The sequence below is a fragment of the Geotrypetes seraphini genome, chromosome 3 (genome assembly GCF_902459505.1).
Source record: "Geotrypetes seraphini chromosome 3, aGeoSer1.1, whole genome shotgun sequence".
NCBI lineage: Eukaryota > Metazoa > Chordata > Amphibia > Gymnophiona > Dermophiidae > Geotrypetes > Geotrypetes seraphini.
In genome coordinates this window covers 211,642,606-211,667,548 of record NC_047086.1, presented here as the reverse complement: position 1 = coordinate 211,667,548, position 24,943 = coordinate 211,642,606, and the positions used below count along the sequence as shown (strand labels likewise).

Below are 24,943 nucleotides of genomic sequence, written 5' to 3'. Positions count from 1 at the left end.
GCTAGGCATATGTAACTTTTTTAAAAAAAATATATGTTTTTATTAAGGAACATCCAACAGTACAACCATGATATACAAAACACAAGGCAAGCAATCAAAATCACCAAGTCAAAAAGAACGGACAGGCATAAAGCCAGCCTACCACATGAAAAGAGTAATAGACAAAATCAGAAAACAATAATATGTGAAAGCCAAGGATGACATTTTAATCAACATATCTTAATAGTACCTAGGCGGTCAGACAGTCAGTAAATATTTTCAGCAACATGATTGCACTTGGCTATATGATGACCTGAAAAACCAAACACAAAAAGGAAAGTGCGGAACAGATGTACGTGATGAATGTGTTTTTATTCAGTCAGATTTGGTTTTCCTGCTCCTCTACTATAAGGAATTTCAGGCTACTTAAACTAAGGGCAGGATGCACAAAGCTCCAACAACACAGTAATAAATACCGTTTTGTTTGAGCGATTTTAATTTTCCGGGTGATGCTCAGCACAATAGCAAGCAAATTATATGGATGCTAATTGCGCGGAGTAGCCCATGTAAAAGGGGGAGGAACTGCGCCTTGCACCTGCTCAGAAGAGCAAATTCTTCTCCCCTGCCCGGCTCAGCTGATCATGGCTCTTCTCCTCTGCCAGCTCAGCTGTTCGCAGGCAGGAGAGAAGCAGTTTGGGAGAGTTTGTTTTATTTAAAAAAAAAAAAAAAAAGCTAAAAAAATGGGTGCAGGTGTTGTATGTGTGTGTCTTGTCCATAGGCACGGGACATACACTCACACAGCAGCTCCCAGCAGGTTCAGACCTGCCAGAAAATTATGCCCCATAAAGGGGAGGAGGAGGGGCAGGCATTCCATTTTGCGCATCACAAGGAAAACTCATTTAATTACTGTACTACCAATTTCCTTGTAATGCAATTGCATAGGGATCATGGTGGCCGCTATGAGAATCGGTAACAGCCCCCAAGAACCCTTTTGAGCACTGGAACAGAGGCAGAGCTTCCATGCCAGTAACACTGATTTAACGAGCCTTACCAGTATGGAAAGCTTTTGAGCTTCGGGGTCCGAGACTGGCTTTCGTGAACGTAAAAAGACTCAACAGTGAGACAAAAAAGGTCTAGGGGTTCCCACAGTGGTAGCGGTGAAGAAAAACAACTCGACTAACAAAATGTATGGCTAACTAAAATGGAGTGAAGTTAGGTGCCCTCAGTGTGAAGGGACAGCTACGGGAGAATTTCTCCAACGCTACTCACATCAAGGCGGAGACAACCAAGCCCCCACTTACACACCATCGCCGGGCACCTAAGTGTGCTTTAAATCAAATGATGCAATCACCATAACATAATAACATAATAAACAGTGAAAAAAGTGCATTCAAACACGGCTACCACTCTGGAACCCCCCCCCCCCAGCCAACTCCCAAAGCTGAAAGGAATTTTTAGGGAAAAAGAGTACTTGGCTCAGTGAAAGTTGTAATCCAGGCGTCCAAAGTAAGGCAACGAACGCCACGAGAAGCCAGGTTTTTGGGGGTTTTTTTCTTCACCGCTATCACTGTGGGAACCCCTAGACCCTTTTTGTCTCACTGTTGAGTCTTTTGAAGTTCCTCTGGCATATATTTTTTTGGAGTCTTGTAGTTTCGTGAACGTAAAGCAAGATAAGGTATGGTTTTTGAAAAGGTTCGAACGCTAACCCCCCTTTTACTAAGCTACGGTAGAGGTTTCAACTGCGACTCAGGGCGCTAAATGCTCCGACCCTGCTCTGACACTCACAGGAATTCTATGAGCATTGGAGCAGCGATGACACATTTAGCACTCCAGGCCATAAAGGAAACCTCTACCGTGGCTTAGTAAAAGGGAAGGTATATTTGTACCGCGCATTGCTGAAATATAGCTCCTATTGAATACAAAAGTAGTGCTATATACATTTTTGGGAATACGTACTATCACGTTCTCTTTTTGGGAGATGGAGGGTAGTGAAGTTTTTAGTGACCTATGATTGAAGAGCTTCTGTTATTGAGAAAGAGAAGGGGGAAGACACTGCTTGCCCTGGATCAGTAGCGTGGAATATTGCTACTCTTTGGGGTTATGTCAGGTACTAGTGACCTGGATTGGCCACCGTGAGGACGGGCTACTGGGCTTGATGGTCTGACCCAGTAAGGCTATTCTTATGTTCTTATGAGTAGATACTGCCATAATTGTGAGCATTGTATATAGAGGTCCTTTTTCTCCACTAGCTTTTGAGTATGTGATATTGAATTATTTGCTCTTTGAATTTTGACAACCTATAGTGCTCTGATTTTTAGATGTTGATTTTTCTAGTTTTCACTCAATTCCCAGTGATCTATAAGTTGACTCTCCACTATGGAGCCAGGTGTATTGTTCTCTGTGCCTGCCAGCCTCGCAGATCGCTAATAGGTGAGAGTTTCATTATTTCTGCAAATTAGGAAGAGCAGGAATTGGCTAGTACTCCGTCTTCAGCACTACCATTTATCCTACTGTTTCTCTGTGCAGGTTTACATGGCAAGGCGCCAGAGCATGGCGAGAATGGAGAGGCCCCAAAACCCAGCGTCATGGAGGAGAATAGAGTGAACGAAGCCACAGATGTTACATCCTGGCTGCCACCAACCACAGGAACAACCAGACAACCTTCCCTCCCACCTGCCTACATGGACTGGGTCTCAGCAGAACACATGTGGAGAATCCAGATCAATGCAGACAGGCAGCAAAGTAGGTATTGGCCATATCCAAATCCTGCAACACCTTTTGAGCTCTTCCCCTTTAATATTCTCCTTCTCAATACTTCTCATCTGGCAACCATCACAATATGGCCTCATCCCTTCCTGTTTACCCACACAGTTTTTTCAGGTAGCCATCATAGAATGTCCTCTCTCCTTAGTTCCTGGGCTCTTTTTAGGAAGTCATTATACAGAGTTTCCTGCCTTACTCCTCCTCATCTAGCCCTCATCTTACACAGACTTTTACCTTTATCTTCAGTGTTATCGATCACTTCAGTCAGTTGACATCCCTATTCACAAATCAATTCACCAGATTCCTCTTAGGCTCTTTTTTTCAGCTGAGCGGCATGAGCAGGAGCGAAATTTTGGCACTGAGCGGCTTCCTTACTGGCTTCCGTGAATTCTCATGAGAAGCCGCTCAGTGCCAAGCAGCAGCGCCAAATTACGCTCCAGCTCGTGCCACTCAGCGGCCGAAGAAACTCAATTTGCAGCAGCCGGTTAGCAGGGGGGCAGGAGTTCAGAAAGCTTGCTCCTGCCCACTGCACCTCCATCTAGGGATCGGCAGAGGTATGAGGATAGAGCAGGGAGGGGAGTAGAGTCTGGCGGTGGCCATCGCTGCCTGCAAAATTCTAGGAGGGGATGTGGCTCGAATATAAACTGGGACCCCCATTTTTGGGCCAATTTTTTTGGCCCAAAAATCCCGGTTGATATTCGAGTATATATGGTATTTATTTTGCAGATTTTGTATACTAAGGTCTTTTCCATACTTCAGAATGGTTTACAATGTAAAACAGCATATGATAAAAACATCCAGTTATATAAAATCAATTAGCCTTCCTTTACATTCTAAGGAATGCCAAAAGGAAATTTTTCATTTTGTTTTGAAAAGTTAATGATTATTTTTACTGGTGAAAAATAAGACTTGAAGCAGTCCAGAGGAGGGCGATGAAAATGATAGGAGGTTTGCACCAAAAGACATATGAGGAGAGACTGGAAGCCCTGAATATGTATACCCTAATGTTCTTACCACCCCCCCCCCCCCCACCCCCATTTACCGTCCTTTTTTGATTATTAATTTTAATTTGATGTATTTTAAACAAACTTTCCCTCCTCTACTTTCCTTACGTTTCATGTATGGTAATCCGAATTTGTCTAGTATTTTTAATATTTGATAAAATATTGCTTTTATTTACCTATTGTAATTGTCCCTTACAATCTTTTTATATTGTATACCGTCTAGACATTTGTTTTGATAGACGGTATATCAAAAATAAAGAAACTTGAAACTTGAGGGACAGGGGAGATATGATTCAGACGTTCAAATACTTGAAAGGTATTAACATAGAACAAAATCTTTTCCAGAGAAAGGAAAATGGTAAAACCAGAGGACATAATTTGAGGTTGAGGGGTGGGAGACTCAAGAGCAACATTAGGAAATTCTTCTTTACGGAAAGGGTGGTGGATGCCTGGAATGCACTCCCGAGAGAGGTGGTGGAGAGGAAAACGGTGACGGAGTTCAAAAAGGCGTGGGATGAACACAGAGGATCTAGAATCAGAAAATAAGAGTAAATAGTGAAGAACTAAGGCCAGTACTTGGCAGACTTGCACGGTCTGTGTCTGTATATGGCCGTTGGGCTGGGGAGGGCTTCAATGGCTGGGATGGTTTAGATGGGCTGGAGTGAGCTTTGACTGAGACTTCAGTAGCTGGAACCTAAGAACAGTACCGGGCAGAGCTTTGGATTCTTGCCCAGAAATAGCTAAGAAGAAGAAGAAAAAAAAATAATAATAAATTTTTAGATTGAATCAGGTTGGGCAGACTAGATGGACCATTCGGGTCTTTATCTGCCGTCATCTACTATGTTACTAATTCAGAGCCAGCAACCCAAAAATTTCAAGCATGTGACTGCCAGGCAAATTATTTGTATCTATTTATTCATATTTCTATCCTGTCCTACCCAGAGAGCTCAGAACAGGTTACAGTTTACATTCACAATGTTACAATATAGGGTTTATATAGTCACATGGTCAATGATGGCAGATAAAGACCCGAATGGTCCATCCAGTCTGCCCAATCAAAACTTTGTTGGGTTTTTTTGTTGTTTTTTTAAGTTATTTCTGGGCACGAATCCAAAGCGCTGCCTGGTACTGTTCTTAGTTTCCAACTAGAGAATGAAACGGGGAAAAAATTTGTCCCCATCTCTGCCCCGTCCCGTCAAGGTCCTGTTCCCATGGGTTTGGTCCCCGTCCCAGCGAGCTCGGTCCCTGTCACTGCCCCATCCTCACAAATCTAGAGAGAAGATTGTTCTGTAAGTAGAAGGAGTTAACCAAAGTGGATGGGATTGGGGAAGGGAGGTGGGGAGGTAAGAAGAAAAGGCAGGGGAGATTGATAGGGAAGAGTCAAAAGGGATAGCGATTCAAATATTCTTAATCTATCCTCTTTCCTAGCATCTTCTCCCACTCTTTCTTACATAAGAACATAAGAATTATTGCTGCTGGGTCAGACCAGTGGTCCATCCTGCCCAGCAGGCCCTCAGGTCAAAGACCAGTGCTCTAAATGAGTCCAGCCTCACCTGCGTACGTTCCAGTTTAGCAGGAACTTGTCCAACTTTGTCTTGAAGCCCTGGAGGGTGTTTTTCCCTATAACAGACTCCAGAAGAGCATTCCAGTTTTCCACCACTCTCTGGGCGAAGAAGAATTTCCTTACGTTTGTACGGAATCTATCCCCTTTCAACTTTAGAGAGTGCCCTCTCATTCTCCCTACCTTGGAAAGAATGAACGGTTTGTCTTTATCTACTAAGTCTATTCCTTTCAGTATTTTGAACGTTTTGATCAACTCCCCTCTCAGTCTCCTCTTTTCAAGGGAGAAGAGGCCCAGTTTCTCCAATCTCTCACTGTACGGCAACTCCTCCAGCCCCTTAACCATTTTAGTCGCTCTTCTCTGGATCCTTTCGTGTACGGCGACCAGTGCTGGACGCAATACTCCAGGTGAGGGCGCACCATGGCCCGGTACAGTGGCATGATAACCCTCTCCGATCTGTTCATGATCCCCATCATAATCATTCCTAGCATTCTGTTCACCCTTTTTGCCCGCTGCCACGCATTGCACAGACGGCTTCATTGACTTGTCAATCAGAACCCACAAGTTCATTTCCCAGCGTCTTCTCCCTACTCTCTTTTCGCCATTTCCCAGCGTCTTCTCCCCCCCCCCTCTATTTTTTCCCCAGTTCCCTTCATGCTGCTTCAGCGTCTTCTCCTCTTCGTCCCCCCACCAGCACCCTTCACGCGGTCCAGCAGCTCCCTCCTGCCGGCCTTACCTTTTCTTCGTGACGATTTCTATATGGCTATGCATTGTATTGCAGCTGGAGCCTTGAAGTCGCGTTGCATTGGCTTCTGGAAAAGTCTCCTCCGATGCAACCAGAAACAGGAAGTTGCATCAGAGGAGACTTTTCCAGCAGCCACACACAACACGACTTCAAGGCTCCGGCTGCAATACAACGCATAGCCTTATAGAAATCGCCACAAAGAGAAGGGAAGGGAAAGGGAAGGAGGGAGGGAGATGCACGGCCGGCCGGCCGGCCGGAGGGAGAGAGGGGGCTGCAGGACCGCACGCTCATTCACCGCGCATGCTCACTCCTTTAACTGCGGAGACAAGACCATTAACCACTCCACAGGGCGGTGAATGGCCTTGTCCTCGTACTCACGATGACCTTTTTTTTTGTCACCGTTTCGGTGGGTAACAACCACCGTGTCATTCTCTAGTTCCAACTACTGAAGTCTGGAGTTGGAGGGAGTGTCCTGATGGTGTATGTAGGCATATTTCATCTTGGGAGCGTAGCGTTCTCTTTGAGAAGTTTGAGAGAAGGACTTTTGAGAAGTATTTGGGTGTTGTATTGTAGAGGAATTTATATGCCAACATTAGGCCTTTGAAAATGCAACGTTTGGTTATGGGCAGCCAGTGGGCTGATATCAGTTTCTGGAGAGACTGGGTCATGGGCTTCTAGATTTTTCAGTAGTCTTATTGCTGCGTTTTGAACTCGCTATACTCGTTTGGTGTGTTTTGCTGGACAGTTGGACATTTTAGTCAAGTGGTATGTTGTGAGCACAGCCAAATCCAGAAGAATTTTCTGAACACAGAGCTTTAAACATCAATAGCTTATTTGGATTTTGCTTCCCCCCTTTTCAGTAGTAACCTGAGCTGAGTGGAGATGTGGCCTAGTGGCTAGAGCAGCTGCCTCAGCACCCTGAGGTAGCAGGTTCATTCCTAGTACTGCTCCTTGTGACCCTGGCCAAGTCACTTAACCCTCCATTGCCCCAAGTACCATAGATAGATTGTGAGCTCGCCGGGCAACTAGGAAAAATACTTAGAGTTCCATATATAAGCAGTATATTAAAAATAAAATAAATTCAGGTGCACTATGCATTTCCCTGTCAGCAGTGGCGTACCAAGGGGGGGGGTGCTGTCCGTTCCAGGTGCACGGCTTGGGGGGGTGCACAGCCGGACAGGTCCGGGTCCTCCTGCCCTTCCTTTCCCCCGGCCGCACCGCTACGATCCTACCGCTGACAAGAAGTCTTTCCAACATCAATTCTGACGTTGGAGAGGACGTTCCGGGCCAGCCAGGCAGTGGTTGGCTGGCCCTGAACGTCCTCTCTGACGTCAGTATTGACGTCGGAAAGACTTCTTGTTGGCGGGGGGAGGTAGGATTGTAGCGGCGCTGGCCGGGGGAAAGGAAGGGGAGAGGCGGGGGGTTTTTTTCCGCTGCAGGGAGGGCAGGATGTAGGCAGGCAAGCTGGTTGGCTTTAGCGTGGCAGGGAGGGAGGGAGATAGGTAGACAGGCAGGCTGGCTTTGGGGTGGCCAAAATCTGGAAGGTAGTGGGGGAGGACATAAGGAGGCACTGGGGGCACTAAAGACACAGGAAGGAGGCACTGGGGGCACTATAGACACGGAAAGGAGGCACTGGAGGCACTATGGACACGGGACGAGGCACTGGGGGCACTAAAGACACAGGACAGAGGCACTGGGGGCACTAAGGACACAGGACGGGGGCACTGGGGGCACTATGGACACAGGATGGAGGCACTGGTGGCACTAAGGACATGGTAAGGAAGGAGGGAGGGAATAGAAAGGGACAATTGTTGGTCCTGAGTGCAGAAAGAAAGAAATGAAAGAAAGGATACACAGTCAATTAATAGATGTCCCCTTTTGATGAAAAAAATAAATGGTCACATTATCTCTGACTTACTTTCTCTGCAGCAGAGTCATCAGCCGTGCTGAGGTGCAGGAAGTCCTGCGCTGACTCGTCTGCTGGCTCTACTCCGGAAGAAGTAAGTTACGTTGGAGGGGGTGGACCCGGAAGACGCAGTCGTTGCGGGACTTTGCCACAACTCCCTGCATCTGCCGGGTCCACCCCCTCTGACATAACTTACTTCTGGAGCAGAGTCAGCAGACGAGTCATCGCGGGACCTTCCAGCATGCGGCTGCTGAGTCCGCTCCAGAGCAAGTACGTCAGAGTGGGGTGGACTGGCAGCCGACAGCTACAATCATCATGGGACCTTGCTACATGAAGGGAGAGAAAGGAGCAGGATTGCTGGAATGGAAGAGTGGTGGAGGGAAAGAAAGGGGGCAGGGTGGTATGGAAGGGTGGTGCTGATAGAATTGATGTACAGAGAAAGGGGAGAGACATAAGGGGGAAGGATATTGGAGGGAGAGAAAGGGGGCAGATGCTGATTGAAGAGGGGTGGATGGCGAGAGAAAGGGCACACATTGGATGGTAGTGGGGAGACTATGCTGGATGGAAGTGCAGATGGGAGAGATAAGGGAGCAAATGCAGGAAGGAAATGGGAGGAGAGAAAGAGGGGAGCAGATGCTGGATGGAAGTGGACAGAGAGAGAAGGTACTACATGGAAGGGTTGGAGAAAGAGGGTGCATGATGGAAGGAGGGGTTAAATAAAAGGAGGGCACATGATGGGGAGAAAAGGATTGAGTTAGGGAAACACTGGAGGGGTGAGGGAAAGAGGTGGCAAGCTTTAGGTAGACAGTAAAAAAGGATATTGATGAGAGGGTAATAAGAACGTAATCTAGACAGATGCAGAAAATAAATTGAAAAGGAAAATGAGGGAAAAATGGAAAGGGATTGCAGAGGAGAGGTGTGGGAGAGGGAAGGAGAGGAGAGAGATGCCAGACCAATGGGGGTGAAAGGAGAGATGGAAGGGGGAGGCATACAGTTTCTGGAAGGGGCATAGAAGGAGAGAAGATGCCATATAGGAGAAGAGAGACGGCAGACAGTGGATGGAAGGAAGATAGTTACAAGAAGATGAGGAAAGCAGAAACCACAGAAGACAAAAGTAGAAAAAAATTTTGTATTTATTTATTGCTTTAGGAGACATGTGTCACTGTTTCTGTGGTGCACTGTATGCAGAGTCCAGCTTCTTACTGGTTCAATTTAATCTTTGTCTATGTATTTCTATTTTATCTCCCCTTTTATAAAACTGTAGAGCGTTTTTTAGTGCCAGCCATGGTGGTAGCAGCTCTGATGCTCAGAATTCTATGAGCGTCAGAGCTGTTACCACCATGGCTAAAATTCATACTACAGTTTTATAAAAGGGGGAGGGGTTAGTTTGTGATGACATATTCCATACTAGGCGAAAGTGTTTTCTGTGTTCGAAAGACATGGTTTTTTGTTAGGATTGATCTGTACTAGTCTGGCTTGTTTAGTTTTACAATGGGTGTATTGCTGTTGTACTGCTCACTGCAGTATGTAAGATGCTGCCTTTTCCTAGGTACTCATGTGTGACATTTGGCTTGTTACTAAAAATCATGTTTTTCGTACAGATGGGGGGAGGGGTCAAAAAATGATGGGCCCGGGTGTCACATATGCTAGGTATGCCACTGCCTGTCAGGGTCACAATCTAATTTTATATCTCAGGTAATGGAGGGGTTAAGTGACTTGCCCAAAATAACCAGTAGACCAGTGTTTCCCATGTTGCTCCTGGAGTACTCCCCTTGCCAGTCAGATTTTCTGGATATTCACAGTGACTATGCCTGAGAGATTTGCATATAATGGAGGCAGTGTACGCAAATCAATCACATGCATATTCTGTTTGGATATCCTGAAAACCTGACTGGCAAGAGGGATACTCCAGGACTGACTTGAGAAACCGACTTGAGAAACACTGCATTAAGCCACTTCTCTACCACCTTACACTTGATCTTAGCCACAAGGCCAAGAAGTGAGACCACCTTAAATTCTGTACAATACCGGACAAGCAACCGATGCGGATGGAACATAAAGGCAAATTATGATCTCAGACTCTACTGTTGCCAATCACGTGTACAATAACATTCTGAGGCTGCTGCAATGGTCTCAAGACAGCAGCAATATGTTGCATTACATTCATTTAAAACTGGGAGGTTCACTGCTTTAACCGCTGAGTAAGTCTTCGCCGAAACCTAATGTCCCTATAACAGGAAATGAAAACTCAAAAGTCAATACATGCATCAAATATCCTGGTTTTACAGCTGAGCAAGCATTATGCAAAATGAACTGAAAACTCCACTCTTTAAAAAAAAAAGTGCTTATGTGGAGCAGCATAACTGCTGGCTCACTTCAATCGGCATATCGCAGTGCCGAGTTTCGTTAGTCACTGGACTGGGGGTTGGGGATTTTCCGCTGTAACAATATGAAAACTGAACATAAAGCACAAGTTGTCAGTAGTGTGGAAACCAAAGGATCTGAGTCAGATCCAAACTATCCATATCCAGAGATGAGGCTTGAACTGGGCCTTCCTTTCTTTTAGCCTGAGGTAAAAAGTATGGCTCCCCACCTACACCCCCATTATCGTGGACTACTTGGATTCTCATTAAGTTATATTGTCATGTTTCTTATTTCCTTTGTATAGTATTTTTTTTCTTCATGGTGATTCTTTAATTACTGTAACAAATTATATTTTTCTGTAAATATTATTTAAACTTAAAAATTAAGGGGTTCATAACTGAAACGAAAATACACCTAAAAACCGGCCTAAATCGGCACTTGGTTGATCAAAAAGACAGGTCATCCAAGTGCCGATAATCAAACTGGGTTTTAGATGTATCTAAAAACAACTTAGGCCTTTTCAGTGCTGCTGTACGGCGAGAGTTAAAAGGGGCGTTTTAGGAGGAATGGTGAGGGTGGGATTTGGGTGGGACGTGGGCCAACCTAGACTTAGTCATACTGCAAGTATAACTGAAAGTTTAACGAGGCTGCCTAGACGGAACCTATACGTAGCAATGTAGCCGATTTAAAAACAGGTCTAAGTTCACAGAAGGTATCCAAAGTGACCAGATAACCACTGACACTCCCCCAGTGATCTTGCCCCCCCCCCCCACCGCCGTAAAAATCAGAATAAAAACTTTACATATCTGCCTCCAGAACATCAGCACTTGGCATTGGAAAGCCTAGTAGAACTGCACAGAGGTAGGTGGCTTAAATAGTCTGGGCGGGACTTCCGGCGGAAACATGGAGCTGTAGACAGCGTGCGACTACAGCTCCGTAACACCCGATCGCGGTTCAGCATTTTCGCCGCAATTTAACCCCCGGATTGGGTCCCCCCCACGACTGCGGAGTGTTTCCTAGAGGTGTGCGGGCTGTTTGCGCTGAAAAGTGCGTCGCGATGGCCACGAAGACAGTCTGAAAGGAGCGGGAGAAGAGCAAGCCGCCAGAGCAAAAAATGGCGGACCACGTGGCTCCCCCGTCGCCGGAGGCTCCTCATTCCTCCTGGGTGTCGGCGGTGACAGTGGAGGTCCAGGCAGCGCTTGAAAGTTCTCTTGGGGACAAACTGCAGCGCATCCTGGATAAATTGGACACCTTAGACCAGCGTTTTGCCTCCCTTACATCAGAGGTTAAGGAAACACAGCAGAGAGTGAGTGTTACTGAAGATACAGTCCAGAGGCTTACCCAGGAGCAGTCAGCCCATGCTACTGCCATGGCTGCATTGAGAGCTAAGGTGGATGACCTGGAGAACCGGTCCCGCCGAAATAACCTCCGTTTTGTGGGTCTGCCCGAGTCGGTGCGGGACGTGGAGCTGGGGGCGCTGTTGGAACGATGGCTGCCTGAGTCCTTATCCTTATCTTCCTCCTCGGGCCCCTTGCGGGTGGAGCGGGCACATCGCTTGGGGCAACGGAAAGAGAATGCTGACCGGCCCAGAGTGGTCATATGCCGTATTTTGAACTATCACCATAAGTTGGAGGTCCTGCGTGCGTTGCGGCAAGGCAAGAAGCTCCTGTATGACAACCGACCCATTCTTTGCTTTCAGGACTACTCTGCGGAGGTCTCTCAGGCACGGCGCCGGTTTTCACCTTTGTGCACCCGTCTCATCCAGCGCCACATTGCCTTTTCCTTGCAGTATCCGGCTCGCTTGCGGGTGACCCACCTGGGAAGAGCTCATCACTTTGACACCGTGGAGGCGGCGCAGCGGTTCGTGACGGAGATGCTGCCTGAAGATCCGGCGCAGGGAGCTGACGGGGACTGAGATATCTTAATTTCTGAGGACTGCACTGTAGTTCAGGTTTGGACTAGTGGACTGGCTTTTTTTATATATTTTCATTCCATCTGACTAGGGACTTTAGGTCCCCCTTTGAGTGGGCAAGGCTGGTGTGTGTGTGGCGGGAGGGGGGCTTGACATGCTTGTCCTGCCGGCGACAGCAAAGGGGCCTTTTGGATTGTGTTTTTCTTGGTTCCTCATCTCTCCTTTCCGTGGGGTCTTCCCTGGGGTGTTTGGCCTGTTCCTGGCCCATATTGTTCTGTATCCCCTGGGGACTTAGCTGGATGCGTGTGGATGAATGTAGGTGATGAGGCTGTGGGGATCGGGGAGGGGATGGGTGGTTTGAGTGCTCTGGGGGGCTTTGGCTGCTGGGTTTGTTCTTTGGTATTTTCTGCATCTGGGGTCTGCGGCCCGGGGGTTATTGGTTAGTGATCCCGTGGGAGGGTGTTCATGGTTTCCTGGAAGTGATGCCCTCTTTAGGGTGTCTTGGGTGTCTTGGGTGTGGGTTGGGTGAGGGTAGGTTGTGCAGGGGGGATGGGAGGGAGGGGAGAGGAGGGGGTGGGGGGTGGGGGGAGGTTGAGCAGGGTCTCGGGGATTTTGCGGTTGGGTTACTTGTGGTATCTTGTGGGGGTGGGGGGGGTTGAGGGGTTCGGATCTGGATTGGGGGCAGGGGAATGGCTCGCTTCATGGGGCAGGCGGCTGCTTGAAACTGGAGAAGTGGTGGCTGGGACGCTTCTCTGGTACTTTACTGGTTTCTTTTCATTGTTCTATTTTTCTACTACTCTGGAATACACTTTAACTTCTTGGAATGTTGGGGGGATTCACTCTCCTATTAAGCGTTCAAAAATTTTACAGCGTTTGAATCGTTCTAAAACTTCCATTGCCTTTTTACAGGAGACCCGTTTATCCTCAGCGGAACATGCTAAGCTCTGTACCTGGTGGGTGGGTTCCCATTTGGAGGCGCCCGCAGTGGGGGGAAAGGGAGGCGTTATTATTTTGATCCGTAAGGGTCTTCGTCTTCAAACCCAGAGGGTGCTCCGAGACCCTAGTGGGCGTTACATAGTTGCCTTAGTGTTGCTCGATAATCGGCCCCTCTTGCTCTGTAATGTCTATGCCCCTAACAATCCATCGGCCAGGTTTTTTCGGGGGCTTCGCAATCAACTCTTGCAGTTTGGCGACGTGCCAATGCTGGTGGGCGGGGACTTCAATGAGGTACCGGATCCTAAGCTGGATCGCTCTGCTTCTTCGGGCAGAGAGACCGCCAAACTGTGTACGGGTGCCCAGCTCCTGGAATCTACCCTGGGGTTGCTTGATGTGTGGAGGGTGCTACACCCTTTGGAGAGGGATTATTCCCATTTATCCAGGGCGCATGGGACGCTTTCCCGAATTGACTTTATTCTTATTTCCCGAGACCTGCTTCCCTGGGTGTTAGGGGTGGATATGGGACCCATTGAAATATCTGACCACGCCTGGGTGGGATTTCGGTGGACCTGGGGCGATTCTCCGCTCCCTAGGGGGCCCTGGCGGTTTCCGTGTCATCTGTATAGGGATGCCCGTTTTCAAGAGTTTTTGATACAGCGCTGGCGCGATTTTCAATACAATAATCTGCAGCATCGCGATGATCCCATTCTCTATTGGGAGACGGCTAAGGCTGTTTTACGGGGGGATGTCATTGCTTTTGTGGCCCGGGAGTCGAAGCTTAAGTTTAGGACGGTTCTGGCTTTGGAGCGGAAGACGACTATGTTGCGAGGGCAGTACGGCAGGACACCCTCCTTCCTGCTTCGTACGCAGCTTTTGGAGATCCAGCAGGAACTGAATGAATTATTGCATCTCCGGGCTATGCGGACGCGGGCGTACTTTAAGTTTCATTTATTTCGGTTTGCGAATAAGAGCAGCAGATTGTTGGCCCGCATGGCGCATCCACGGGGTGGACCTGAGAGCGTATCTGCTCTTCGGGACTCTTTGGGGGTGCTGCATCACCGGCCGGAGGAGATCTGTGAGATGTTGCGGGCGTTTTATGCTGAAGTGTATACAGATACCGGTTCTGAGATTTTAGATGGACAACTCTATCTTGACAGCCTCGATTTGCCCTGTTTCTCTCGGAGGGATGCTGCCGCTTTGGATCTTCCCATTACCGTAGAGGAGGTAGAGTGGGCGATAGGGGTCAGTCCGTTAGGAAAGGCGCCGGGCCCGGATGGGTATCGGAGTGAGTTCTATAAATTGTTGGTGACGGAGATAGCGCCGGTGCTGGCTGAAGTTTACAATCTGAGCGTTGCTAAGGGCTTTCTTCCACGCTACGTGAATTTGGCATCTATTATAGTTCTCCCAAAGCCCGGTAAGGTCCCTCTTTTACCTGAATCGTACCGTCCTATTTCATTGTTGAATTACGAGGCGAAGCTTTTGGCAAAAATTCTGGCTACTCGCCTGGCGCGCGTCTTGCCCTCGGTGATCTCGGACTCACAGGTGGGGTTTGTGCGGGATCACCCTGTAGCAAAGAATATCCGGCGTATCTTGTTGGCTCTGGAACGGGTGGGACAGGAAGGTAGCCCATCCATGCTTATTAGCTTTGACGCCGAGAAGGCTTTCGATAAAGTGCGGTGGGGTTACCTCTTTGCGGTGCTTAGGACGTATGGTTTGGGCCCTTTCTTTTTTGGTGCAATACAGGCGCTGTATAGTGATCCAGCTGCGCGGATTTTGGTTAATGGGACTTTCTCGGGTTTTTTTAATATTTACCGAGGGACTCGTCAGGGCTGCCCCCTGTCGCCGCTTTTGTTCGTGCTTTCTTTAGATCCTCTACTTCGTGAGCTTCAGGCTAATGTGGATATTCGGGGATTGGCATTGGGAGATTCCCATTTTAAACTTGCGGCGTTTGCGGATGATCTTTTGGTCTTTTTAACGGACCCGCAGCGTTCCTTGCCCGTGTTGCTGGAGAGCCTTCGGGAATATGGGGATTTCTCCGGCTTTGCCTTGAACTTCGCGAAATCTGAGGCTTTGGCTTCCTCGGCTCAACTTCAGCAGTTTTGGGGGGATCGTTTTCCGTTGCGCTGGGCTGACTCCTCTTTTCGCTACTTGGGGATCAGGCTGACTATGGATGTGGCCCGCCTGTATCGCCTTAACATAGATAAACTTCTCGCTGACACTAAACTGTTACTGGCCAAATGGCAGGCGCTACCACTGTCTTTGTTGGGTAGAATTCACTTATTCCGTATGGTCGTGTTCCCGAGATGGCTCTACGTTCTCCAGACTCTTCCCCTTTCCTTGTTGCAGAGGGATATTCGATCTCTCACCTCCATGTTGTCTCGGTTCTGTTGGGGAGGGCGGAGACCTAAACTGAAATGGTCATTGTTGGTGGGGCCCGCCTCTGGGGGTGGTTTAGGGGTGCCCGACATCAGGGTTTATAACCAGGCTTGTTTGCTGCGCCATGTTAGTGATTGGGTGTTGGGCACCTCTTTCTATACGGATCTTTCTATGGAACGGGATTATTTCTATCCACTTCATCTTTTGTATCTCCTCCATGCCCCTTTATCCAAATTGCCGAGATCCTGTAAGCGTAGCATTCTGTTTCGGTCTCTGTGGACAGTGTGGCATCAGACCCTTCGGTTGTGGAATCAGGATTCCCATACTAGTGCCCTTTTGCCTTTGGTGGGGAACTTGGCTTTTCCTTCTGGGGTTGGTCCTTCCGTTTTTGGTCGCTGGAGGGCTCGGGGGGTGGAGCAGTTGCGGCATGTTCTGCAGGAGAATGGGTCTCTCCTTTCTCGTGCTGAGTTAGTGGGGAGGGGGGTTCCTGAGATTGGCCTTCCTTTTGCCTATTGTCAACTTAGCCATTATGTGGCTTCTCTCCCGGGGAGTTCCTTGCAAGGGGATTTTGGGACCCGGCTTTGTACTTTTTTGACAGCTGATCCGGATACTAGGGTCTCTATCTCCTCTTTCCATCGTCAGATTATGGCTCTTCGCCCACCTCGGGTTTTTCCTGGTATTTTGGAGGCTTGGCAGCGGGACTTGGGCAGGGACTTGGGGGACCACTTTTTGTTGAAAATCCTGAAATGTACTTCGGGTTTAGTGCATAGTGCTGAATTACGTGAATGTCACTTTCGCACTGTCCTGCGGGCCTATGCTTCCCAAAGCCAGGCTTACCATATGGGATGTATTGGTACTCAATTGTGTATCCGCTGTTCGGTGGAGGTTAATTCTTACTTTCATGGTATTTGGAGCTGCAAGGGGATTCAGGCCTTTTGGAAGGCGTTGGCCTCCTTTTTACAGGGCTTGTTACAAACATCTGTGCCAGTCTCGGTGCTACCTATGTTGTTTGCCCAATTCTCTTTCCTTTCCATGTATACTTCTTTTGAAAAATTATTTCTTAGTAAATGTTTTATTTTGGGGAAGAAATGTATTTTATGTTGCTGGCTTTCTCCTGAGCCCCCCTCCTTTTGGCAGTGGAGGAATCGACTACACGAACTTATGGGCTGGGAGGCCCGTTTAGCTTGTTCTTCCCGTCGCCGGAGCAGAGACTTTGTTCACACATGGACTCCGTATTTGAACATTTTGACCCCTGAAAGTCGTAGCCGCATATTGAATAGACTCCATATGTGAGTCAGTGCCTTTCTTTCTCATTGCTGTTCCCTGCCTGAGAGTTGTATGTTCATTGGGGGGGTGGGGGGGTTCTCTCTGTGGGGTGGGGGTGGGGTTCGATCGTGGGGGACATCAGAGTCCAGTCCTCCGCGGATATGGTTGGGTGACATAATATAACATGTTTTTTTTTTAACTGCTGTTGTACTTTCTGTTGTTATTGCTTAATAAAACAGATTTGAACATAAAATAGTCTGGGCGGTGGGCTAGTGAACCATAGAGAGGAGGACCCAGGCACATAAGCCGCTCTAACCACTGCATTCATAGTGAAACATGTGCACACACCAAAACCCCAAAACCCTATTGAATTGCCATATAGGTGGCACCTGCACCCATAAGGGCTATTGGGGTGGTAGACAGGTGGGTATAGTAGGTTGGGGGGGGCTCACCATGAGCTATAAGGGAGTTGTGGTGAGATGTTTATGTGGCCCCATTTTGTGAAGTTCACAGCAGTGTCCTGTAAGGTGCCCCACTACTCTTTTGCAATGTCTGGGTGTCCAGTCCATCTCTTTGCTGGTCCCTCCCATGTCCAAAAGGTCTTGCTCTAGGCGTTTTTCACTTGGGTGATTTTTTGAACGAGAATGGGTTATAAAGATAGATGACTTAGCGGTCTGAACAATCAAAACGGCTGGACATATAAGTAGATGATTCTCAAAAAAATATATATTTTGGACGTATTTTTCGAGAATGGACTTTTTCCGTGTCCGACTTTGGGCGTCTAGCAACTTAGGCCCAAAACGGACTTAGACATATCTTTTTATTATGCCCCTTCACGTTTAAAAAGTAAACTCCAAAAGTCTGCATCAGAAATCTCTTTTATAGATTAAAAAACAAACAATGAATACAATCCAACCAATAATCCACATAATTTCTTCAGCCTCTACAATCTTTACAGTTTATTTTACCCCCCTTCACTTTCTCTTTGTGCTAAAGGTTTCTGGTATCTTGATTCTTTGGTCCCCTAAAGCCTCATCCTGCACTGCACTCCATCCCTTCCCTTCCCCACAGCACCTTCCCTTTGTCAAGGGACTGAACCAGCTCATCTACCCTCAATCAACCTTCTGGATATCCATCTCTCATCTACCCTCAAATTATCCTGATAGTGTGTTTACTATATGGCTTCTTGCTCTCGGGGATAGGGTCTGAATGCAATTTTCCCACACCAGGAGACAAGTCTTTCTAAAGGCAAGTCTATAAATTCAGGCCTATGGGTAAATGTCAAATTACCGCATATATTACAGAATGCCAGTGCATATACAAGTAAGGTGTGCCAACCACATATGCACTTACCCGCATAAGTGGTTGGTGCTGTTCTGTAACATAAGCGAGCATTTCTGTGTCTGTATATGTGTGAAGGGGGTGTATACAAGAGCATAGCATGGGTAGGAAATAGGCAGGATCAGCAGATTCACGTATAAACTAATCTAATCTAGTATTTCTGAGTCACATTATGCCCAAACAGGTTCAAGGTGACTTACAATATAAGGAATTACAAAATGTATATGCTACATTATAGCAGCCTGAGGAAGGCAGAGTTATGAATGGATAATGGAGAAGGGAGAATATGACTGTACACTTCCCCCTCCGTATTCGCGAATTCCGTATCTATGGATTTGCTTATTTGCGGTTTTAAATGAAAAAAATCACTTTCGTTTTTCGGGCTATTTTAAGCCTTGTAAGCCCCGCCTTAAGCTTTACCTGGTGGTCTAGTGGGTTTTCGGGGCAGGAGCAATCTTCCCACGCTCCTGCCCCATGCAGATTGCTCACAGGAAATGGCTCGAGAGACTACGGGAGCTCAAGGCAGCCATTTCCTGTGAGCGATCTGCACGGGGCAGGAGCGTGGGAAGATCGCTCCTACCTGAAAACCCATTAGACCACCAGGTAAGGCTTAAGGGGGGTCTTTCAAGGCTTAAAATAGCTAGGGGAAGCTTGGGTTAGTGGCAGAACCGGCCCAAATATTATTCGTGGCTTTATTCATGTTTGCAGGCTGGCTCTGCCGCGAACCCCTGTGAATATGGAGGGGGAAGTGTACTGGTATAACTTGAGTTGAGTATGGGATTTAGTGATATTAGGTATTTCAAGTTAGTTGTCTGTGGTGTGTATGCTTTCAAAGAAGAGAGTTTTTAATTTTTTTCGGAATCTGTTGTAGAACACAGAATAAATTAACATAACAAATTCACTTGTATACAGCAGTAACCTCTCTATTCAACACAGTTAACAACAATCAAGAGGCTGTACAAGCACAGTGTATTATAATCACATTCAGAAGAATTGGTCAAATAAATAGGTTTTTACCATTTTTCAAAGGAAAGATAGGAGTTGGAGTTTCTTATCAGGACAGAAAAGGGTTTATCCTATGATCCAGCTTGAAAAGATAAAATTCTATTAAAAAATCTTTTGTATATGCAACCTTCTGCACTAGCAAATGTAAATAATCTAAAATGCCAAGAAAAACGTTTTCTGTCATTAAATGTAATGTAAGTTATATGTGATTGTTGCAGGATAGCTGCAAATACTTGTCTGACATTGACATGGTGTAAGGCAGGGGTAGGGAACTCCGGTCCTCGAGAGCCGTATTCCAGTCGGGTTTTCATGATTTCCCCAATTAATATGCATTAAAAGCAGTGCATGCAAATAGATCTTATGCGTATTCATTGGGGGAAATCCTGAAAACCCGACTGGAATACGGCTCTCGAGGACCGGAGTTCCCTACCCCTGGTGTAAGGGATCATGGCTACATATTGGCACCTATCTTCTTTTCTATTCCTGCTTCTATAATGGCACACATCTGCATAGTTGCCATTATAGAATATCACTTGGTGCTATTGTTTGTGGTACTCTTAGAGAATGACACGGGGACAAATTTGTCCCCGTCCCCGCAGGAACTCAATTTTCCTGCCCCGCCCCCATGAGTTTTGTTGTCCCTGCCCCATTCCTGTTAACTCTGCCTTAACCACACAAGCCTTGAACACTTATGATATTAAAGTGTTTGAGGGGGTCACGTGATGCTAGCGGGCTGATCAGACGTCGGTAGCTCGAGCTCCGCTCTAACCCTAAGAAACTACCCCCGAATCTGCTTATAGTCGGCACGTACCGTTCTGAATTTGTTTCCTGCCGCATCGGGTTCTCTCCTGCTTCTCTGGGGGCGCCTAGGAGGAGTGCAGATCAGCTGCGGTCGGCCGGTATGCCAATAAAGACCCCGAGGCCTGGACAGGAGAGGTCTGCTAAGCCCATGAAAATGGCGGCCACTAGCCCGATCTCGGCTGTTACGCCACAGCATGATGCAGACATGCAGGTGTCGGTCTGCCATCTATCCAAATTGCTGGACGAAAAACTGTCCAAACTGCATGCCGTGCTGGAGGAAGTGAAGGACAGCACTGCGGGCCATGCCGCGCGCCTCCAGCAGGCAGAGGAGCGGATATCGGCGCAGGAAGACCGGGCAGAGACAGCAGACGGGCGTCTGGTGGCCTTGGAAGCAAAACTTCAGCAGCTGGACAATCGGGCTGAGGAGGCAGAAAACCGCAGCCGTCGAAATAACTTACGGCTCATAGGGGTGCCGGAGTCTGTCCGCAATTCTGAGCTTGGAGACCTGGTAGCCATGTGGTTGCCTCAAACCCTCGGACTTCCATCTTCCTTGGGCCCAGTGCATGTGGAAAGGGTACATCGTATAGGGGCGCCACGTGCTGAGGGAGCCTGACCACATCCAGTTATAGCCCGTTTCTTCAACTATGTTGTTAAGGCTCGCATCCTGGAGGCATACAGGCGAGCCCGCTCCCTAGATTACAATGGCACCAAGCTCCTGCTCTTTCAAGATTTTTCCATCCAGCTCTCGGAGAAGCGAAGGGCTTTGGCGCCCTACTGCACGCAGCCTCAAGCCAGAGGGATTAAATTCACTCTTCAATATCCTGGTAAAGTGCGCATTCAAAACAACACCGGTGTAGTCCTGATGGATACTCCAGCAGCGCTCCGTTCTTACCTGGAAGGATTGCCAGCTCCTTGAGGGGACTGGAGTTGCTGAAGGCCTGATTGAGATATCGCCTCGAACTCCTGGGAGGCAACGGGCTCTCTCCCTGCTGTTGGGGCAGGGATGGACTCCTTTGGATCATGCTTGAGGAGTGATGGCCGATGGAGGTTTCTTGATTCTGGCTCCTGGACATATACACACCACTGGCTATCTTCCTGCCACCTGTACCTGTTGAGCCCTTTCTGTGGGATCCGGGTCTGTTTACACACTGCAGGGAGTCTGACTCTCTTGCTATGAAGCCTGCTGCGGAGTCCTTGTTGGGCATTATGTTTCTCCCCATAGATGACGGAGCGAGTTTGTTTACATTTGTTGCTCCTGTGCTGACTATATGGATATCATGATATTAAAGTGTTTGAGGCTTGTGCAGATGAGGACAGAGCTTGCAGGAATGGAGCAGGGACAAGAAAAGAATTCACGGGGACGGGACGGGAAAATGAGTCCCCACGGGGATGGGGAAAAATTTGTTCCCATGTCATTCTCTAGTACTCATTTCTTGGCGTCAGGTTCGATAACCCTTTGCAGAATTGCCTCCTTTGTGTTTTGCAAAAATCCTAGCTTCTTCTTTTCCCTTGACATAAGGTTATGTAATCTATTTTTCCATAACTGGAAGAATGGTGGATCTTCCTGTAACCTTCACTTTTTTTCCCCACTACACTTGTTTTCTGGACAAACATCTGAATCCCCTTACCAGTGCCAAACGTTTATCTAACAGTCCCACAGGGTTCTGCCCTAACTGTCTGCCCTGGGATCAGAAGGGAATATTTAATATATTTCTTAAAATTACGGATAGTAGACGTTGAAGCAGACATGATGGAGATATCCAGTGGGCAGTGAAGGTGGTGGAGACGACACGCTTGGGACAAGTATGTTGGATATCTAAGGGAGAGGAGGCGATACTAGATGGTATGAATGGGTAGACTAGATAGGCCATCTGGTCTTTGTTTTCTAAGTTTATGTTTGTTCAAGTTAAGCTTTACAAGGGGAGAGTTGATTGATTAATGAGGGATTTTGTAATTGGATTTAATTTGCATTTTGTTTGTTTTAATATATGCTATTTATAAATATAAATGACCTGGCCTGAAAGTCCTCTTCTGACCATTAGTTCATTGATAGAGTCCTCAGTCCACTAGCACACTTCAAATTGTACTGAAAAATATCAGAAAATAACACAGACACATTTTATTTTGAAAAGAAAAAGTAAAACAATGATGCTTTATGGGACAACAGAATCCTGCAAGATGACATAATATACTTATTTTATGTTGAGATCACCACAGGGTCTGGGAACTTTAGAAGGCACAAATTATGAACAAAGAAAGCATGCTGCATTTATCGCAGAAGGAATGAATACGCCGGACTGTGTTATAGTCACCCTGACATCTCATGGCATTTCCTTTGCTTGTACGATTGCCAGATTCCCCTCCCCACCAAAACAGCCATATGTCCTACCTCCCTCCCATCCGATATTATCACCATCCCACCTCCATTCTTTCCTCTCCCTGACTCATGGGCCTTTCATTTTAAGAGTAGGGGCATGTCAGAGGCCAGTTCAGATGGCCACAGCAACGGCAGTAGCTTTTTCTTGCTTCCAGTTCCAGGCCCCTCCATCTATATGAAGTCTGGAGAGAACAGGGCTTGGGAGCAGGAGTGGTAAACAGGGCACTTGCCCTGGGCCCACCTGTCACAGGGGGCCTCAAACCTGCCTGAGATTGAAAGAGGGACAGTCTGAAAGCAAACTTTGGGCCCCCTTCCTAGCATCTGCTCTGGGCCCTCTTGTATCTAGCACCAGCCCTGCTTGGGAGTGAAGCACATGCTGCATTCTAAGAACAAATTAGTGTTTCTGTTGCCACTGAGAAAAGCCTCCGACTGACTTTTATTGTTAAAATGAAAAATCCACAGGGCAGGAGAGAGAAAGGGAGTTTTTGCCTGATTAGAGCTGATGAATACAGAAGACTAGCATCCACAGTTCATTGGGTGACCAATTGTTGGCCTCTCTTGAAGAAATCATGGGATGCCCACAATAACCTAACTTGCCTGCTTTTCTGCATTTAATCAGGAACTCTCTGGATTATTTATTTAACAAGCGTTTATCCCAGCTAAACATTATGGGGCGTCTAAAAAGTGGCCTGATCGTCTAAGTACCCATAATCAAAGCTGGTTTTAGACGTATCTAAAACCAGCTTAGGCCTTTCCCCTGCCTCTAAACGCATAGAGCGAAAAAAGGCATTTTTAGAGGAGGGGAAAGGGCAGGAGGTGGGCGACCTAGACATAGGCATACAGCAGGTATAACCAAAAGTTTAGGCAGGTTGCCTAGTCGGCACTTATACGTTTTGACTAGACCAAGTCAAAACAAGTATAAGTGCCGGAAAAGGGCCCACTGAGCTGATGACGGCTAGTGCGATCAGCTCAGCGGCCCGGCAACCTACCCATCCCCCATCACAACCATCAGGGCAGGAGAGATGCCTCATCTCCCCTGCCGTAATAGCAATACCACCAAGTGCCGCCAAACGCGACACTTGGGATCGCTAAAGCGACAGGAGAGATGACCCATATCTCCTGCAGCGATCCACCCCTCCCCCCCAATCCGATCAGGCCAGGAGAGAGCCCAAGCCCTCCTGGCCCTACCAATACGCGACCCCCCACCCCTCCTCCCCGCCGATTACAATCAGGTTAAGAGAGATCCCAAGCCCTCTTGCCCCGGCGATCCGTGAACCCCCCTCCCACCGATTACGATCTGGCCAGGAGGGAGCCCAAGCCCTCCTGGCCAAGTGACCTCCCCCTACAAGACTGGGCAAGAGGGAGCCCAAACCCTCCTGCCCAGGTGACCACCCTATCCCCCACCCCCACTATGATCTGAGAAAGAGGGATCCCAGGCCCTCCTGCCCCGAAGCAACCCCCCCCCACGACTGCCTTCCCCGAACCTCCGATTGGCCGGCCGAAAACCTCCTCCACCCACCGACCCACAAGATTCCCCCCCCCCCCCCCGCTGACTCCATGACCCCCACCCCCAACACCCCCATACCTGAAAAACATTGGCCGGATGGACGGGTTCCAAGTCCATCCATCCGGCAGGCCAGCCATCCCTCGAATGGCTGGTCTTAGGGCCTGATTGGCCCAGGCGACTCAAACCTCGCCCACAGGTGGGGCCTGAGGCGCCTGGGCCAACCGGAAACTATAAGCGTGATTTTGCACAATAATTTAAAATGGAGGATCATGCAATGATTGGGTGGTGAGGTGGTTGGGGGTTTGTCCCCCTTGTTACCCCTCCATGTCTCTGAGCTATATCCTACCAATAAGTAAAAATTATATTGTAGGAGATATTACATTTAGATCCAGTTTTGAGAGCTTTTGTTTAGTAACCAACTTCTTATGCTTCCACCAGTAATATTTTCTGTGTTATACCTTCTCCCCTGTTTTTACCTGACTTGGCCTAAATGCCTGCCTAAGTCAGGCGCACATCTGTCCAAATTCTGTAAATGTGTGCATAACTCAAAAAAACACCTACGACCTGACCCCAGCCATGCCCACTTTTAGATAGACACTTTGGACAAGGTGTCTAGTCTTTATAGAATTGTGTCTACCAAGTTGTGCACTTAGCATTCAATTAACTTCAATTAATATCAATTATAAGTGCCAATTAAGCCTATTAATTAAGTTAAGCGCCATACTGGCTAGGCACACCGATATAGGCGCCTAACTTTTAAGTGTACTTTATTTATTTCAAGCACTTATTGCCCGCCTAACACCTAGGCAGTTTATAATAAAAAGCATTCACATTCAAATAAACCAGGAAACCGTCAATGCACATTCTGTAAGCAGTCAGCTGGCACCAGCACTTTTCCTCCTCTCCGCACCCCCCATCCCCCCCAGGGTTAGAAAGCTCAGGGCCTTATCTGGAGGGTCTCCGCGCATGAGCGTGACATCATCACGTAAGCATGCCCAGACGCCCTCCAGCCATGGCCCCTAGTTTAGTGCGCCACATCTTGAAAAAGTTTGCGAGACACCAAAATAAACAAACAATACATATACACAATAAACTACATA

General features: G+C 47.6%; 1 protein-coding gene across 1 annotated transcript in view; it reads left to right on the top strand.

The window, feature by feature from the left end:
- Positions 1–24,943, top strand: part of LOC117357245 (zinc finger E-box-binding homeobox 2-like) — a 217,288-nt gene that overhangs the window by 152,865 nt on the left and 39,480 nt on the right. Inside the window, exon 2 of the mRNA XM_033937616.1 lies at positions 2,506–2,721. Coding sequence (XP_033793507.1) covers positions 2,506–2,721 — 216 coding nt within the window. The remainder of the gene's footprint in view (positions 1–2,505; positions 2,722–24,943) is intronic.